Source organism: Trichechus manatus, unplaced genomic scaffold (assembly GCF_000243295.1).
Source record: "Trichechus manatus latirostris isolate Lorelei unplaced genomic scaffold, TriManLat1.0 scaffold00072, whole genome shotgun sequence".
Classification (NCBI taxonomy): Eukaryota; Metazoa; Chordata; class Mammalia; order Sirenia; family Trichechidae; genus Trichechus; species Trichechus manatus.
Genome location: NW_004444008.1, coordinates 167,529 through 184,350, shown reverse-complemented (window position 1 = coordinate 184,350; position 16,822 = coordinate 167,529). Strand labels below are relative to the sequence as shown.

General features: G+C 53.4%; 2 protein-coding genes across 2 annotated transcripts in view; both read right to left on the bottom strand.

Moving 5' to 3' along the window:
• Positions 1-7,599: 7,599 nt before the first annotated feature.
• LRRC14B (leucine rich repeat containing 14B) lies at positions 7,600-14,322 on the bottom strand. The gene is made up of 6 exons (XM_004380260.2): positions 14,125-14,322; positions 13,922-14,039; positions 13,014-13,215; positions 11,985-12,042; positions 10,766-11,781; positions 7,600-8,245 (listed from the first exon to the last, which is right to left on the bottom strand). Exons 1-6 carry the CDS (start codon positions 14,320-14,322, stop codon positions 7,600-7,602), a joined length of 2,238 nt encoding a protein of 745 aa, XP_004380317.2.
• A 674-nt stretch (positions 14,323-14,996) lies between these two features.
• The window catches only part of PLEKHG4B (pleckstrin homology and RhoGEF domain containing G4B), a 58,380-nt gene continuing 56,554 nt past the window's right edge, over positions 14,997-16,822 (bottom strand). The window contains 1 exon segment of the mRNA XM_004380289.2: positions 14,997-15,224. Coding sequence (XP_004380346.2) covers positions 14,997-15,224 — 228 coding nt within the window.

Sequence of the window (16,822 nt, the reverse complement as noted above, 5' to 3'; positions counted from 1 at the left end):
CAAAATTTTACTTGCGTGTGATATTAATGATATTGTTCAATAATTTCTGCATTCGGTTGGATCATCATTTTTTGGAATGGGCATAAATATGGATCTCTTCCAGTCAGTTAGCCAGGTAGCTGTCTTCCAAATTTGTTGGCATAGACGAGTGTTATGGATTGAATTGTGTCCCATAAAAATGTGTGTCATCTTGGCTAGGCCACATATCCCAGTATTGTGTGCCTGTCCACCATTTTGTCATCTGATGTGATTTTCCTATGTGTTGTAAGTCCTACCTTTATGATGTTAATGAGGCAGGATTAGAGGCAGTTATGTGTTTGTTTTTTTATTGTTGTGCTTTAAGTGAAAGTTTACAATTCAAGTTAGTCTCTCATACAAAAATTTATACACACATTGTTACGTGACCCTAGTTGCTCTCCCTATACTGTGACAGCACACTCCTCCTTTCCACTCCTGATTTCCCGTGTCCATTCAACCAGCTCCTGATCCTCTCTGCCTTCTCATCTCACCTCTGGACAGGAGCTGCCCATTTAGTCTCATGTGTCTACTTGAGCTAAGAAGCACACTCATGAGTATCATTTTATATTCCATAGTCCAGTCTGATCTTTGTCTGAAGAACTGGGCTTGGGAATGGTTTTAGTTTTGGGCTAACAGGCTGGGGGCCATGTCTTCCAGGGTCTCTCCACCCTCAATCAAACCATTAAGTCTGGTCTTTTAACTAGAATTTGAGTTCTGCATCCCACTCCTCTCCTACTCCATCAGAGACTCACTGTTATGTTCCCTGTCAGGGCAGTCATTGGTGGTAGCCGGGCACCAGCTAGTTCTTCTGGTCTCAGGCTGATGAAGTCTCTGGTTTTTGTGGCCCTTTCTGTCTCTTGGGCTAATACTTTCCTTGTATCTATGGTGTTCTTCATTCTCCTTTACTTCAGGTGGGCTTGGACCAATTGATGCATCTTAGATGGCCGCTCACTAGCTTTTAAGACCCCAGACGCCACTCACCAAAATGGGTTGCAGAACATTTTCTTAATAAACTTTGTTATTCCACTTGACCTAGATGTCCCCAGAAAGCATGGTCCCCAGACCCCTGCCCCTGCTACTCTGTCCCTCAAAGTGTTTGGCTGTGTTCAGAAAACTTCTTATCTTTGGTTTAGTCCAGTTGTGCTGACTTCCCCTGTAGTGTGTGCTGTCCTTCCCTTCACCTAAGATAATTCTTGTCTACTATCTAGTTAGTAAATAACCCTCTCCCTCCCTCCCCACCTTCATAACCATCAAAGAATGTTTCCTTCTGCATTTAAACCTTTTCTTAAGTTCTTATAATACTGGTCTTATACAATATTTGTGCTTTTGCAACTGACTAAATTCACTCAGCATAATGCCTTCCAGATTCCCCCATGTTATGTTTCACGGATTCATCATTGTTCTTTATCATTGCGTAGTATTCCATTGTGTGAATATACAATTATTTGTTTATCCGTTCATCCATTGATAGGCACCTAGGTTGTTTCCATCTTTCGGCTATTGTAAACAGTGCTGCAATGAACATAGGTCTGCATGTATCTATTCATGTGATGGCTCTTATTTCTTTAGTATATATTCCAAGGAGCAGGATTGCTGGATCATATGGTACTTCTATTTCCAGCTTTTTAAGGAAGCGCCAAATCGATTTCCAAAGTGGTTGTACCATTTTACATTCCCACCAACAGTGTATAAGTGTTCCAGTCTCTCCACAACCTCTCCAACATTTATTATTTTGTTTTTTGGATTAATGCTATCCTTGTTGGGGTGAGATGCTATCTCATTGTAGTTTGATTTGCATTTCTCTAATGGCTAATGATTGTGAGCATTTCCTCATGTGTCTGTTAGTACAGGCAGTTATGTTAATGAGGCAGGACTCTATCTACAAGATTAGGTTGTATCTTGAGTCAATCTCTTGAAATAGAGAGAAGCAAGCAGAGAGACAAAGGGACCTCATTACCACCAAGAAGGAAGTGTCAGGAGCAATGCATCCTTTGGACCTGGGGTCCCTGTGCTGAGAAGCTCCTAGAGCAAGGGAACATTGATGACGAGGACCTTCCCCAGAGCTGACAGAGAGAGAAAGCCTTCCCCTGGAGCTGGCACCCTGAATTTGGACTTCTAGCCTCCTGGACTGTGAGAGAACAAATTACTTTTTGTTAAAGCCATCCACTTGTATTTCTGTTATTTCAGCACTGGATAACTAAGACAATGAGTGAGCACCTCCAGTGCTGCATCCGTTTGTTGAAGCATCTTAATTGGTATTCCATCAATTCCTTAAGCCTTGTTTTTCACAAATGCCTTCAATGCAGCTTGGACTTCTTTCTTCAACACCATCAGTTCTTGATCATATGCTACCTCCTGAAATGGATGAATGTCAACTAATTTTTTTTTTGGTTCATTGACTGTGCATGCCTTCCATCTTCTTTTGATGCTTCCTGCATCATTCAGTATTTTGCCCACAGAATCCTTCAGTATTGCACCTCAAGGCTTGAATTTTTTCTTCAGTTCTTTCAGCTTGCTGAGCATATTCTTCCCTTTTGGTTTTCTAACTCCAGGTCTTTGTACTTGTCATTATAATACTTTGTTTTCTCGAGCCGCCCTTTGAAATCTTCTGTTCAGCTCTTTTACTTTATCATTTCTTCCATTCGCTTTTGCTGTTCTATGTTCAAGAGAAGTTTCAGAGTTTTTTATAACATCCATTTTGGTCTTTTCTTTCTTTCCTGTCTTTTAAATGACTTGCTTTCTTTATGTATGATGTCTTTGATGTCATCCCACAACTAGTTTGGTCTTCAGTCATTAATATATAATACGTCAAATCTATTCTTGAGATAGTCTCTAAATTCAGGTGAGGTATACTCAAGGTCATATTTGGCTCTTGTGGACTCGAGTTAATTTTCTTCAGCTTCAAGTTGAACCTGCATATGAGCAATTGATGGTCTGTTCCGCAGTCGGCCCTGGCCTTCTTCTGACTGACGATATTGAGCTTCTCCATCGTCTCTTTCCACAGATGTAGTCAATTTGATTCCCATATATTCCATCTGGTGTGGTCCACGTGTATAGTTGCAGTATGTTGTTGAAAAAAGGTATTTGCAATGAGTAATTCATTGATCTTGCAAAATTCTAATGTGATCTCCGGCATTGTTTCTATCACCAAGGCCATATTTCCCAACTACTGATCCATTTTTGTTTCCAACTTTCTCATTCCAATCACCAGTTATTATCAGTGCATCTTAACTGCATGTTTGATCAATTTGAGACTGCAGAAGTTGGTAAAATCTTCAGTTTCTTTGTCTTTGGCCTTAGTGGTTGGTGTGTAAATTTGAATAATAGTCGTATTAACTGGTCTTCCTTGCAGGTGTATGGATATTATCCTATCACTGACAGCGTTGTGTTTCAGGATAGATCCTGAACATTCTTTTTGACAATGAATGCGACACCATTCCTTTTCAATTTTTCATTCCGAGCTTAGTAGACCATATGACTGTCTGATTCAAAATGACCAATACTAGTTATTTCAGCTCACTAATGCCTAGGATATCGATCTTTATGTGTTCCATTTCATTTTTGACGACTTCCAATTTTCCTAGATTCATACTTCATACAGTCCATATTCCAATTACTAATCGATGTTTGCAGCCGTTACCTCTCATTTTGAGTCATGCCACATTGGCCAGTGAAGGTCCCAAAAGCTATACTCCATCCTTGTCATTAAGGTTGACTCTACTTTGAGGAGGCAGCTCTTCCCTAGTCATATTTTGAGTGCCTTCCAACCTGAGGGGCTCATCTTCTGGCACGATATCACACAACATTCCTCTGCTATTCATAAGGTTTTCTCTGGCCAATATTTTCAGAAGTACACTGCGAGGTCCTTCTTCCTACTCTGTCTTAATCTGGAAGCTCTGCTGAAACCTGTCGACTATGGGTGACCCTCTGGTATTTGAAATACTGGTGGCATAGCTTCAGTATCACAGCAACACGCAAGCCACCACAGTACGACAAACTGACAGATGAGTGGTGGAAAATTCATAGATTAAAAGAAAAAAGCCTGTTGCCGTCTAGTTGATTCCGACTCATAGCAACCCTATAGCACAGAGTAGAACTGCCCCACAGGGTTTCCAAGGAGCAGCTGGTAGATTCGAACTGCCAACCTTTTTGGTTAGCAGCCGAGTTCTTAACCACTGTGCCACTAGGTCTCCTAATTCATAGATATATAATTCTTGTATATATTTTGTGTATGTACACACATAGAGGATAGTGTTGATTTCATGATTATAAGGAAATTATTCTGCCAATATTGTGTCAGAGATGCGATGTTACTATACAGATGTGATATTACTGTATTACTAAAGAAGACTTACTTAAAACACCAAAGAATTTGTGTGTTCTTAAAAAGAAGTTATGTCTGATTAAAATGTGTAACTGACTTTCAGTGTTGGATTGTTTAAAAAGTCTGATTGCTTAATAGTTGACTAAGATCATCTTTTTAAAGCAAAGAAAAGGGAGGAAAACCCTTCCTAGTCCGTTTCCCGTCTTAGTTTCACTACATAAGAGCGAATCTGCAACAGATCACACAGGTATTTTAAAGAATAAGCTCCACGTGTGTTCCAGTCACGGGGCGCTGCCTGCTTAATGCGGATATTTCTACCTGAGCAGAAGGGATGCCCCACAACACTTAGGCAGTTATCCTGAACAGGATGACTATAGTGTGTGAGTGGAAATCATATTTTCTTGGGTCCTTGTGCGGCTGCCTGCTCAGCTGTGGGGCCATATATCTTAGAGGAGACATATGGACCCTGAGCTGGGGCAGGGACATCTGTCTGCCAGTTCAGGTGGCGCTGCTGCTGTGCAGACAGAGCTGGGACTGCTGGGTCTACTTGGCCAGTACCTGAGCTGGGTTAGGTGGGGTGCTGCCCAAAGTGCCCCTCTTTATTCTACATAGAGCAAAAATAGTTGCTATATTTCTGTATAAATTAGGACTCTAGTTGCAAGGAATAGAGGTCAATTCAAGCTAGTTTAGACAGTTAAAAGGCATTCATTTTAAGGCTGTTTTGTGAAGCAAAGGACAGGAATGCAGGTGGAGCTAGACCTCTGAGAGGGACTGGACATCTCTTGGGAGCCTGCGAGCGGTTCTCCTGTCCCAGAACTTCACAGCTGCTGCAGGCTTCTCTCCCTTGGTACACGGTGGAAAGTGGCCATACTCACAGCTCCTGGGCTTATGTGTTACCCCAGGAGACCCCTTGACTCTCACTCCCAGTTCAGGTTCCCAGGTGAGTCTGTCGTCCATCAGCCCTGGCCCCGTGGCCGCCAGGGTCTAACCCGTGAACACATGTCTGTAGAGAAGACAGTCGCTCGTGACTCCATCCACACTTCAATGTGGCGTGCACTTGCCAGGCTGGCATCCTGGTGGGAGCAGGACCCAGGAGGCTGGTGAGGACAGGAGGTTTCCTTCCCTCTGCCCTGCCCTGTTTCTGTGCTTCTACGCCAGAACATCCTCATGGGCTTTATCTCTAATGCCTTCTGTTCTCCCCACCTGTGGAGAAGATGATGACCAAGGACAAGAAGTGAATCACGAGCACCTTTCCAGATCTCCGCGCTACCATCCCACAGGGCCCTCGCTTGCCAGCCCGGTCCCCATGCCTGCTTCGCTTGGCTCCAACTCCCACATGGTAAATACTGTGTTGAAACTGTCCCCGTTAGCTGATTGTCTGGTTTTTAAACTCCCGGAACTGCAGTGACCGCCAGACCCCAGGTGGTGAGGATGTGCTAGCACCAAGCGTCCCTTCCCCTCACTGCTCCCTCACAGCTAAAACCATGACAAAAGCAAGGCCGCTCCAAGGGTTCTGAGTGCAACCAAACCACTTTATTAAAGGCAAGATGTGTGAGGTTTCAAAAAGGAATAGGCCACATGGAGTACAGTGAGCCCACTGGGGCACTGTCTTATGAAAAGCACTTTTGGTTCCATGTTCTTTTAACGCAACTCTGCCCAAATAGTCGCTGTGACTTTCCAGAAACCTCCGCCATCTATAAAATTCCTGCTTCTTCTATTTTGCAGCTCCTCTCCCAAACTGCAGCTCTGCCTTTCCCAGCCCGCTGGGCTCTAAAGCAGCCAACCTTTCTGCCCTCACAAATGTGCATATATGAAATAAGTATACAGAAACCAAAGATTATTAGTGGTTACCAGGGGTGGAGGGAGGGGAAAAGGGGAAGTTTGCTTCGGGGGCATTGAGGTTATGTTAATGGTGGTGGAATGATTTGGAAAAGGATAGTGAGAATGGTTGCACAACTTCAAGAATGTAATCAATGTCACTAAATTATATATGTAGAAATTGTTGAGGTGGCATATGTTTTAAGTATATTTTCACCACAATGAAATTTTTAAAAAATTACAGCTAAAAACCTTTATGAATGGCATTGAAATAAAAACTGCATCAGACTCAACCACACTTGTTTTATTAGTGTTTAGTCATGCTGAACAAATCTGTCTTGGAAGAAGTACAACCAGAATGCTCCTTAGAAGCAAGGATGGCGAGACTAGTCTCACATACTTTGGACGTTGTCAGGAGGGATCAGTCCCTGGAGAAGGACATCACACTTGGTAAAGTAGAGGGTCAGCGAAAAAGAGGAAGACCCTCAACGAGATAGATTGACACAGTGGCTGAAACAGTGGACTCAAGCATAACAACGATGGTGAGGATGGCGCAGGACTGGGCCGTGTTTGGTTCTGTTGTACATCAGGTTGCTATGAGTCGGAACTGACTCGAGGGCACCTAACAACAACCACAGTGATGCTGATACTCAGACTTTTGCACAAATCAGATCTTGGGAGAAACCAAGTCCAGATGTCTTCCTTGCCCCGTGATTAGCCATTCCTACCCCTAACTCACCAACATCAGAGCCTAAATTCACCCGAGGGCACCCCTACCCCTCAGAGGCCCTCCCGGCCAAGAGTCTGGCTGTTTAGAAGACACGAAGGTTGTGGGAGGCGGGGGTCATTGCAGCCTTGTCCTTGCCCTCCAGGCCAGCTGTCCAGGTGGCCCCTCGTGGACTGGAGCCAGCAGACACCAGCAGCCACCACACAAAAGCCACGCTGCAGCTGTGGTTGTGAGGGCAAAGCAGAGCAAGAAGCGCCATCAACAGCCCACAGCCACTGAGCTCGCAGCAGGCACCTGTCAGCTCAGCAGGGCTGACACCAGGGCATGACCAAAGGGACAAGTCAGGGTGTGACAGCAGGGTGTGAGCCTCCTTCCACGGTGAGAGCCACTGTGGGGCGCCAGGGCTGGCCTAGCCCTCCCCCCCGCCCCGTTCTCTGCTGCGCCTCATGGTGTAGCGCCCCTTCCTTCCCTCCCCGGCCTGTCTCAGCCACCTGGGCCCCAGGCCTTTCTGCTCTCTGTCCCAGAAGGGTTTCTCCTGCCGACCCTGGTGCAGTTCACCCCCGCCGTGCTGACACTGAGGCTGTCACGTCTCCTGGAAGGACGGCGCTGACATAGTCCCCGTGGTGGTGACGGAGGCTCTCTCTGGCTCCTGTGCCCTGGTCGACGCCTGCCTGATGCAGAGCGGCGCCGTCCTCGGAGCTGTCTCCAGGACCTACTCCATTTGCTCCAGCGCTCTAGAAAACTTCTCCAGAGCGCTCCTGAAAGACTGCAGCAGGAAGGCCCCCAGCTCCTGCCTTGTTTCTTGGATGTTGGGGTCGAAGGTCCCGAAGAGGGGTGTGGAGGCCTGGATGTCCTCCCGGCCGGCCTGCAGCAGCACCGCACGCAGCTCCCCCGCCACCTCCTCGTACTTCTGCTGGTCGAACTTGGTCATGGCCAGCTCGTCCTGCGGGTAGGTGGCACCCTCGGGGTAGCAGTCCCTCGGCACCGGAAACTCAATGCGCCGCAGCCCGGGGAGCTCACAGAGGGCAGCAAAGAGTCTCCGCAGGGCGCGGGCCGACAGTGGGTTCCCCAGGAGCCGAAGCTCCTGCAGCTGGAGGCAGGGGCTCAGGCCCAGAACCATTCTGTTCACGTGCTGGTCCCCGATGCCACACTCCTCCAAGGTGAGGGTCCGCAGTGAGGGGGCGGCGCGGCGGAGCAGTCGGAAGAAGGTGGATGGGTACAGGCTGGCCAGGTCGTGGCCACTGAGGTCCAGCACTTCTAGGTGGGCAGCGTGGGGGCAGTCTGCTAAGAAGGCCATGTCTGCATGGTTCAAGGCACAGTTGGCCAGGTCCAGGGTCCGAAGTGGGGTCTGCAGGGAGCTGCGGGCAAGGTGGAAGCAGCAGAGGTGAGAGGAGGGTCTCAGGGAGGAGCACTGAGGGGGGATGGCCATCAAGTACTGTCTATCCCCGGGGTTGGCAAGCTGCAGCCCCAGGGCCCGGTCCGGCCCCAGGCTGGATTTTGTACACCCACGGGCTAAGAATGGTCGTTACAGTTTTAAATTGGTGGTGTGTGTGTGGCGGGGGGGACACCTGACAATGAGTTGACATTCACGTTTCAGTGTTCGTAAATGAGTTTTGTTGGAGCACAGCCACACTCGCTCATTTGCCTATTCGTTTCTGAGTCGTGTGGCAGACTTCAGGCCCAGGAAGCCCGGTGTACTTGCTGGCCTTTACAGAGTTTGCTGACCCCCGGCCTGTCCCTGCCCTGCTGTATGTACAAGGGCACCTGGAGGCAGAACAGAGGTGCCTAGGAAGGAAATCGAGGGCAGGGAGCAGGGCTTTGATCCAGTTCTGCTTTGTGAGGTCTGATGGAAGGTCCAACAGGAGGGGATACCAGGGCAGACCTCCTGGAGGAGGCGGTGTGTGAGCTGACCCTCATAGGTGGGGAGGGGCGTCTCCCACCTCCCCTGCCACCCTGTCCACCCATACCTCTCCCACCATCCTCCGGGGCTGGTCTCCGCCCCCACCCTGCCCCTCCCCGTATTCCTGCTGGCAGCTTCTGTGGGGAAAACCAGCTGCTTCCTGTTTGCAGAAGGTGGTGCCCCTGCTGGGGGTCAGGAGAAACCCGCTGCTGTGCGTCTGTTCCAGCGTCATGCAGTTTCCCGAGTGAGTCGTGTGCAGGAGGATTACACACGCTGAGGGGTGAAGTGCACAGTGGGATTGAGCAGGGAATAAAGTGCCTGGCCCCGCTCTGAGCAATGTCTTCGGGTCCAGTCCAGTGTCATCTAGGCCGGGGGCCTGACCAGGCCTGGCTGTGCCTGGAATTGCCAGGGAACCCAGGATGACTCCAAGGTCCCCCCTGCGCCTTGCTCAGAGTGGGTGGTCTCCTTGCTCCATCTGCCCTGCCCCCTTCCTTCTCAGGCCTGTTGTGGGGACCCCAGGAGCAAGGTGAGTCTTGTGAAGCATGAGACTCGGGACCTCCAGGGGCTTGTCTTGCTCAGGAAAAGCCCAAGTCCTTCCCTCTGCTCTACCTTGGCCCCTCTCTCCTTGCACGCGCCCTCGACCCGCCACGCTCCCACCGCAGGGCCTTTGTACCTCTGGTCCTCTGCTGGGACACTCTTCCCAGACATGTGCTTGGCTTCCACCCATCACTCCGGCCACCTGCTTGAAGGCCATCTGACCATCCACTTGACACGCTCCATACCCTACCTGCCTCTCCCTGGCAGGCCTGGGGTGTGAGGAGGGGCCTGGGTGCCTGCTGGGGGAGTGAAGGCTACTGCATGGGCCCCCAGCCAGCCCGGGTCTGCAGTTTCTGGGTTTCCTTTGTATAAAAGAAGTAGAACCAAAAAAAAAAAGAAAAGAAAAGAAATCTTTGCCGTCGAGTCTCTTTCGACTCATACTGACCCCTATAGGACAGAGTAGAACTGCCCTGTAGGGTTTCCAAGGAGCGGCTGGTGGATTCAAACAGCTGCCCTTCTGGTTAGCAGCTATAGCTCACTGTAGCTTTTAACCACTGTGCCACCAGGGCTCCAAAAGAAATAGAAGACTCCCTAAATGTAGAACATACACCTTCAAACTCACTAGCTCAAAAAGTTGAATTTTTGTAAGTTTTTATAGATATACTTGTGGCCCAAGGACCCACTCCTCATACTACGCCCTGTGTGGTTCCTTCCCCCTTGGCTGTGGGCAGGACATGGTGGCTGGCTTTTAACCAAGAGAACACTGGCAGAAGTGATGGGCTGTCACTCTCAAGATCAGGTTACAAGGACCACAGCTGTCATCAGAGGCTGTCTCGGCCCCTCCCTCCCTCTCTCTCATCACCAGTCACAGGGACTCTCAGGCAGCCTGCAGGAAGCCCTTGCAGTGAGGAACTGAGGGCCCCCCCAGCCCACCCCACCAAGCCCTCAGATGAGACCGCAGCTGACGGCGACCTCCTGGGAGACCCCCAGCCACAGGCACCCAGCTGGGGTTCCTGATCCCCAGCACTGAGAGATGATGCTTTTGAAAGCCACAAGTGTTGGGGTAACTCGTTACGCAGCAGCAGGTAACTGGTACGGTGCCCTGGAGGATGTTTCCAAAGATTCCATGATGTGCTTACTTCTCTTCCTTCTTTGCTGATTGGTAACTTTCTCTTTTGCTTACTAACTGAAAACGGTCTCCCCTGAGTTCTGCCTCCCCAGGTTACCCACATGCTGACCCCTCTTCTTCCTTCTGGCTCTAAGGCAGTTGCCTGCCCACTCCAGGGTTGGGGGCAGGTAGGAGCTGGTAGCCTGGTACATAAACAAACAGGTCCCATCTTTCCACTCCTGGTGCATCTGCAGCCTGGTCCTCTGCCGGGTACCCAATGCTGTGTCTGCTCTGATGCCCCTGCCCCGCCCTCAGCCCTCGCCCTCCACTCACCCGAGCAGCTCCTGGATCTTGCCGGTCAGCCTGGAAAAGGACACGCTGAGCTCAGTGAGCTGGGTCATCTGGCCAAGCGCCCTGGCGATGGCAGTCAGGTGGGAGTCCTCGTGGTGGGGGACGGGGCCGTGGGCGGGTGGCGCGTCAAAGGCCTTGGCGGGCAGTGTGAGCGCCGTCAGCCGGGGGAAGCGCACCTGCGCCAGCAGCTGCTCCACGTGGCCGGCGTGCAGCTGCACGTTGTGTACCACCTCGAGCCTGCGCAGTGCCCCCGGGCCCGCCAGCCGCACCACTTGCAGCAGCTGCGCCGGGCGCAGGCTGTCAGCCCTGAAAGAAGGGCAGAGCAACCGCAGAGGCGCCGGGCCTGCCGGTCGCAGGGCGCGCACCACCGCCTCAAAATTGCCGTTGGTGACGAAGAGGTCAGCCAGCACCTCGACGGTGGGACGTCTGGCCACGCGTGGCTCTGCCTGCAGCTCGAAGCAGGCCCGGGCCAGCAGCTCGGTGCGGCCCCAACGGCCCAGCGTCCGTCTGCAGCGACACCGCGGCTCCTGCACGTCGCGCAGGCCCGTGAGATCCGCCAGCCGCAAGCGCGTGCGGCTCTCGGCGCGCAGCACGTGGCCCCGCAGGCCGCGCACGCAGGCCTCGAGGCAGGGCCGGCAGGGCCGGTCGCGCAGGTCCTCCGGGTGGTCGGCGCCTGGCCCCAGCAGCGCGCCCAGCCGGAACTCCTCCAGCGGCCAGCGCACCAGCAAGGCCTGCACCAGGTCCGCCTGCTCCAGCAAGTAGCTGGCTTTGAAGAGCAGCGGGTAGAGGTTGTGGGCCACACAGTCCAGGCTCTGCAGGGCCGCCGGCGCGTGGGCAGCCAGAGCCTCCGCGGAAAGGCAGCGCAGCGACCTCATGGCACCACAAGCCCGCAGGCAGGACGGCTGTGCACTGGGATCCTCTGAAAGGTGCCCGTCCTTCACCCCTATTTTTAGCTGCAGCTGCTGTGAGAGCAGCCAGCTCCTGCTGTCATCTGACGGCTATTTTGGTCCCAGACACTGGTTTGCTTGGGGGGTGGCATCCATCTGGGGGATGGCAGACACCGGGCCTGGACTGCCAGCACTGCCTCAACCTGCCCCAGGGCAGGTCACCGTCGATGTTTAGACGCTGATCTTGGGAGGCCTCCTGCACGTGGCTGGCCCCAGGCAGCCTCCTCTGGCTAACCTGCCCAAATCGTCTGTACCGGGTACTGCTCGCCACCTCTCTTCTGGCCCATCCAAAAAGTCAGGCCCCGCTGGGCTCTGGAGGCCGACAAATGTTACCCTTTCAGAGTGGACCTTGGGATCCGACCCTCCCCTTGCACTCCACCTGGGAATCAGGAGGTGGGGCCAGGGACCGGGGAGGGCACCTGTGATGAGGGGCTGGCGCTTTGTCCTTTCCTTCTCTGCACCTTCATTCCGCCAAGGGCCCTGGGCAGCCTGGGTCATGGGAGGGCGCCATCCAGAGGCACTCAGACACACCGGTGACGCTGTCCAGCCCAGCAGAGCTGGTGCAAACCTTGGCAGAGCTGTGGACTCAGATGGCAGATGGGTCTCAGAGAAGCTGCTTCCCTCTGAGCCTCAGTTTTCTTGTCTGCCAAATGGGTTTCCCATGACCACACTGCGGGAAACGCCAGGTTCCATGTGAATGCATCTGTGAACCACAAAGCCCCCAGCACCGGCTACAGGTGTTTGTAGTCACTAATGCCATGACCCCCGAGCATCACTATCATTGGGGCAGGGCTCCTGGGGTGTGCACTGTCGGCCCCATGCTCCTTGGTGTTGGCAGGTTGCCCCCCACTCCGCTTGGGCAGTGTCTCTTCCCGGGGGGGGGGGGTCTGGTGAGCAAGGACTTACGCTCCAGTGGTGGCACCCAGGCATTGTCAGGGAGGAGGGTGAGGTGTGTGTGTGGGGCGGGCCCTGCCGTCACCCTGCGGACTGCCTTGGCCGCGTTGGACACTGATGTTGCAGAGCCTCACCCTGCTGCCCAGGGCTGCCTCGGTTCTAAGTCACCCATGTAGGGGGTTGGCGCCTTTGGAAGAGACGGGCGGGTGACCCTGGACTCCCACTTCTGTTTCCAGGACCCAATAAGAGGAATGTGAGGACAGGTGAAAAGCTGCATTTATTTCTGTTCTTAAAGTTTCAAACATGTCAGTATTGAAACAAGGTAGCAAAAGTAACAAAATAGTTTCCTATTTGGCTTCTGACAGGCAGTTTCTAAAACCTACCTTTACCTGTTTATCTGTTCGTTTCTATAGTGGCCCCAGGGGCTGGCCCCTGGGCAGGGAGTCTGGGGAAGGTGTGGGGCCAGCAGAGGACCCGCGGCCTGTAAGGGGTGGTCCTTTGGGGGGTGGTGTCCATGTTCATCAGATCTCCTGGTCCAGGCCTGGGCAAACTGGCCCTGCTCCTGTGCCCCGGGGGCTGTGGTCTGCACCCCTGCAGCTGGCGTGGGGAGCTCAGCTCTGGGCCCCCCACTGGGAAAGCACTGAGGGGAGCAGGTGATGGCTGGTCCCAGGCTCACTGGTGGTGGCCATGGCCCCCAGGGCTCCTCAGGCCTAACTCAGGCACCTCTTACACTAACTAAACACAACTGTTAATAGAGAGACTAGACGGCGTTCCAGGCACCGCTGGATCATACTCAGATGTGCAGAGGTGTTGCCGAACCTCTGTGCATGCCCCGCCCGGGGACTGTCCCTGCCAACGAGACTGAGGCCCAATCCTGTGGTCGGGAGGCATCCCACTAGGACCAGGGTCCGTGAGCTTCCACCACGCCCCTCTAGAGTGCTGGTGCTGTCCAGGAAGGCGGGGGGGGGGGGTGGTCAGGAACACCCCTGCTTGAACATTTCACTTGGTGACATCACGCAGCATTCCTGGTCACAGCTCCTCCCTCCCCTGCGCCAGCCCTTGCTGGGTCAGTCACAGCTGTCAAAACAGATTGTGTTATGGGTCGTTCAGTGCTCACTCACATCCCCATCACCGAAGCAGGTGCCACGAGGGCCTCCTCCACCTGGCTCTGCCCACCCAAGTCCTATGAGCAGGGGTGGTGCCACCGGAGGGAGAGTCCAGGTGGCTGGGCAGCATGGACAGCCTGAGCTCCCTCTGGGCCCTGAGCTGCAGGGACCACCCCCCATGGACCACATACTTTCTCCTCCCGGTTCCCCTGAGTGAGCATTGAGCAGGCGGCCAGGAACCAGCAACAAGGGGACCGGGGAGAGCAGGGGCAATGTGGGGGAGTCGGGGGGCATGGACCGAATGGGGAGCTGTGGGGGCCAGGAGTGAGCTCACCCACATGGGGCTGGACAGCCTTGTTTGGCCCCTCCCCCATGCTGCCCAAAGCCCGGACACCCAGGCAGCCTTCAGACAGATCAGCGCCATCGTTGTTAAAGCTGTATGGGCCCTCGTGAAGACGACGGGCCGTAGGAACGAGGGCACTGCCACCAACTCTTTCTTCCGAGCTACGAAGAGAAGCAACGTTTTCTCTGCAGGATCAGTGTTGCTTAGCACAAGGGTGGCCCTAGTGGGAGCATCCCGCGGGGCCTCCATGTTGTGAAGGGGAATTTCATGTGTCACCATGGTTTGGCTATGGTGCCCAGCTGTTTGGGCAAATACTTGTTTAGAGTTTGCCCTGGAAGTATTTCATAAATATGGTTAACGTGGTTCACCAGTTGACCTGAAGCAAAGGAGATGTGAGTGGGCCTCACCCAATCAGTGGAAGGCCTTAAGAGCAAAAATGGCTTTCCTAGAGTAAAGGGCATTCTGCCTCAAGACTGTAACAGAGATCCTGCCCGAGTTTCCAGCCGGCCGCCTGCCCTGTGATTTCACAGACTCACCAACTCCCACAACCCATGAACCACATCTTTAAAAGAAACCTCTCTCCATGTACATCCTATTGGCTCGGCTTCTGTGGAGACCCTGACGGACACGGTGGATAAAAAGGTCTCGGCCCTAAAAGATGCCACTTGCTGTGTTTGCAGTTCTGACCCTGTGTGCCTCTCACACGCAGGCCAGGTGGGAAATGGAAGCCCTCAGGTGGATTTCACATGTGGTGTGTGGAAAACAGTCTCTACTTCACAGACACAGAGAATCCACACTTTGTGATATTCATCCTGGACCTGCACTGCACGCAGTCCGAGGGGCCTTCGCAGAGCCGGGTGGGTCAGTGGGCAGCCTCACTGGGAGGACGGTCCTCTGCACCTCTGACCCCTGCCTGCGAAAGCTCAGACTGCGAGCTCTTCAACGAAGGCAGTGGTCTCACAGCTATGAACACATGAACCTGCGGAGAGCAGGACGCCTTCCTGGGGGTCTTCCAACTGTGGCGGGGGCCAGTGGCCGTCGGTGAGCAGGTGGTGGCAGGAACAGCACAAACCGCCACGGCCAATGGGCCCCTGTGCCCGCTCCCTGTTTCGGCCCGCACACATGAGGCCCCGCGCCCCTGTGCCCACTCCCTGTTTTCGCCCGCACACTAGAGGCCCCCAAGCCCCTGGCCTCCATGGTTTCAGCTCGAGGGCCTTTTGAAAACGAGGGCCCGCGGGAAGCATTGCCAGCCAGCCGGGGCAGCCCAGGCAGTGCGTCCTCCCTCCAAGGGCTCCTCGTGCCGAGGGCTGTGTCTTGCCTGCTGTTGGCAGGAGAGTCCGGCCAGCGCCCAGACACATCCAGGCGGCAGATGTTGGAGCTCACAGTTCTGGGAATGGGCCATGTGGGGCTTGGCGGGCTGGTTGTCCTGTGGCCCTAAGGTCTCAGGGCAAGTGGTGAGCCCTGGGCTCCAGCCAACCCTGACACACAGAGCGCTCAGGGGCGCCCTGGAAGGAGGCTCTACCCTGGGACCCTCCAGGCTGGGCCGTTGTCACCACTGGGCAAGCTTGGAGACCATGGGTCCCCTCAGAGGAGCTGCAGGTTGGGGCAAGGGAGGTGGAGGGGTGCCAAGAAGCAGGTTAGTGGGAAGGGGTGCCCAGCTTGGAGAAGGCGCTGTCCCTCGGGGTGCAGTTAGTGTGCCATGCTGTCACGCTGATGTGTCTGGGACAGGCAGTGGGATGTGCAGTCAGCCAGAGTCATGTTATGGTTAGGAATGCCCTCTGATCGCCACCTTGGTCACCTGGGGTTTAGCCAGGAAACCAGCTACTTACAGAAAATTCCGCCTGCCAATCAGACCACTGCAGAGAGGCCTGAGACGTGGGGGGCTTTGTTCTGATGAGAAGGAGGGATCACTGATCAGAACCAACGCACTTGCTGCTTATCGTGCGGCACAGGGACCTGCTTCCCAAACTCTAGGCTCAGAGAACCCTTGAAACCAGACCTTCCCTTCTCATGCTGCCTGGGGGTGGCAGGGGGCTTCTTCCAAGACCTGGAAACATGCCTGGGGCTGAAGCAGACCACACTGAACCCACAGCTCCAGCAATGTCAGAAAAAAGGAAAGGCCCCTGTGAAAGATGTCTCGGTGACAGGATCTCCCGTCTGAGGAGCCCTTTCCTGTCACCTCGATACCTGTTTTCTGCGGAGGACTGGGGATCTCCGTCTGAGGAGCCCTTTCCTGACACCTCAACACCTGTTCTCTCTGGAGGACTGGGGATCTCTGTCTGAGGAGCCCTTTCCTGCCACCTTGACACCTGTTCTCTGTGGAGGACTGGGGATCTCTGTCTGAGGAGTCCTTTCCTGTCACCTTACTGCCTATTCTCTGTAGAGGACTGGGGATCTCCTATCTGAGGAGCCCTTTCCTGTCACCTTGATGCCTGTTCTCTGTGGAGGACTGGGGATCTCCTATCTGAGGAGCCCTTTCCTGTCACCTTGCTGCCTATTCTCTGTGGAGGACTGGGGATCACCATCTGAGGAGCCCTTTCCTGTCACCTTGATGCCTGTTCTCTATGGAGGACTGGGGATCTCCGTCTAAGGAGCCCTTTCCTGTCACCTTGACACCTGTTTTCTCGGGAGGACTGGGGATCTCCTTTCTGAGGGGCCCTTTCCTGTCACCTTGATGCCTGTTCTCTATGGAAGACTGGGGATCTCCTATCTGAGGAGCCCTTTCCTGTCACCTTGATGCCTGTTCTCT

Excerpts from the sequence above, each read along its gene's own strand:
- LRRC14B (XM_004380260.2), bottom strand. The coding sequence starts at position 14,322 with ATGGAGGCCCCGCGGGATGCTCCCACTAGGGCCACCCTTGTGCTAAGC. Across the intron at positions 13,216-13,921 it reads AGGGGAACCGGGAGGAGAAA|GGGTGCAGACCACAGCCCCC; the intron begins GTATGTGGTCCA and ends CGCCAGCTGCAG. Across the intron at positions 12,043-13,013 it reads AGAAACGAACAGATAAACAG|AGCCCAGCGGGGCCTGACTT; the intron begins GTAAAGGTAGGT and ends GTCGGCCTCCAG.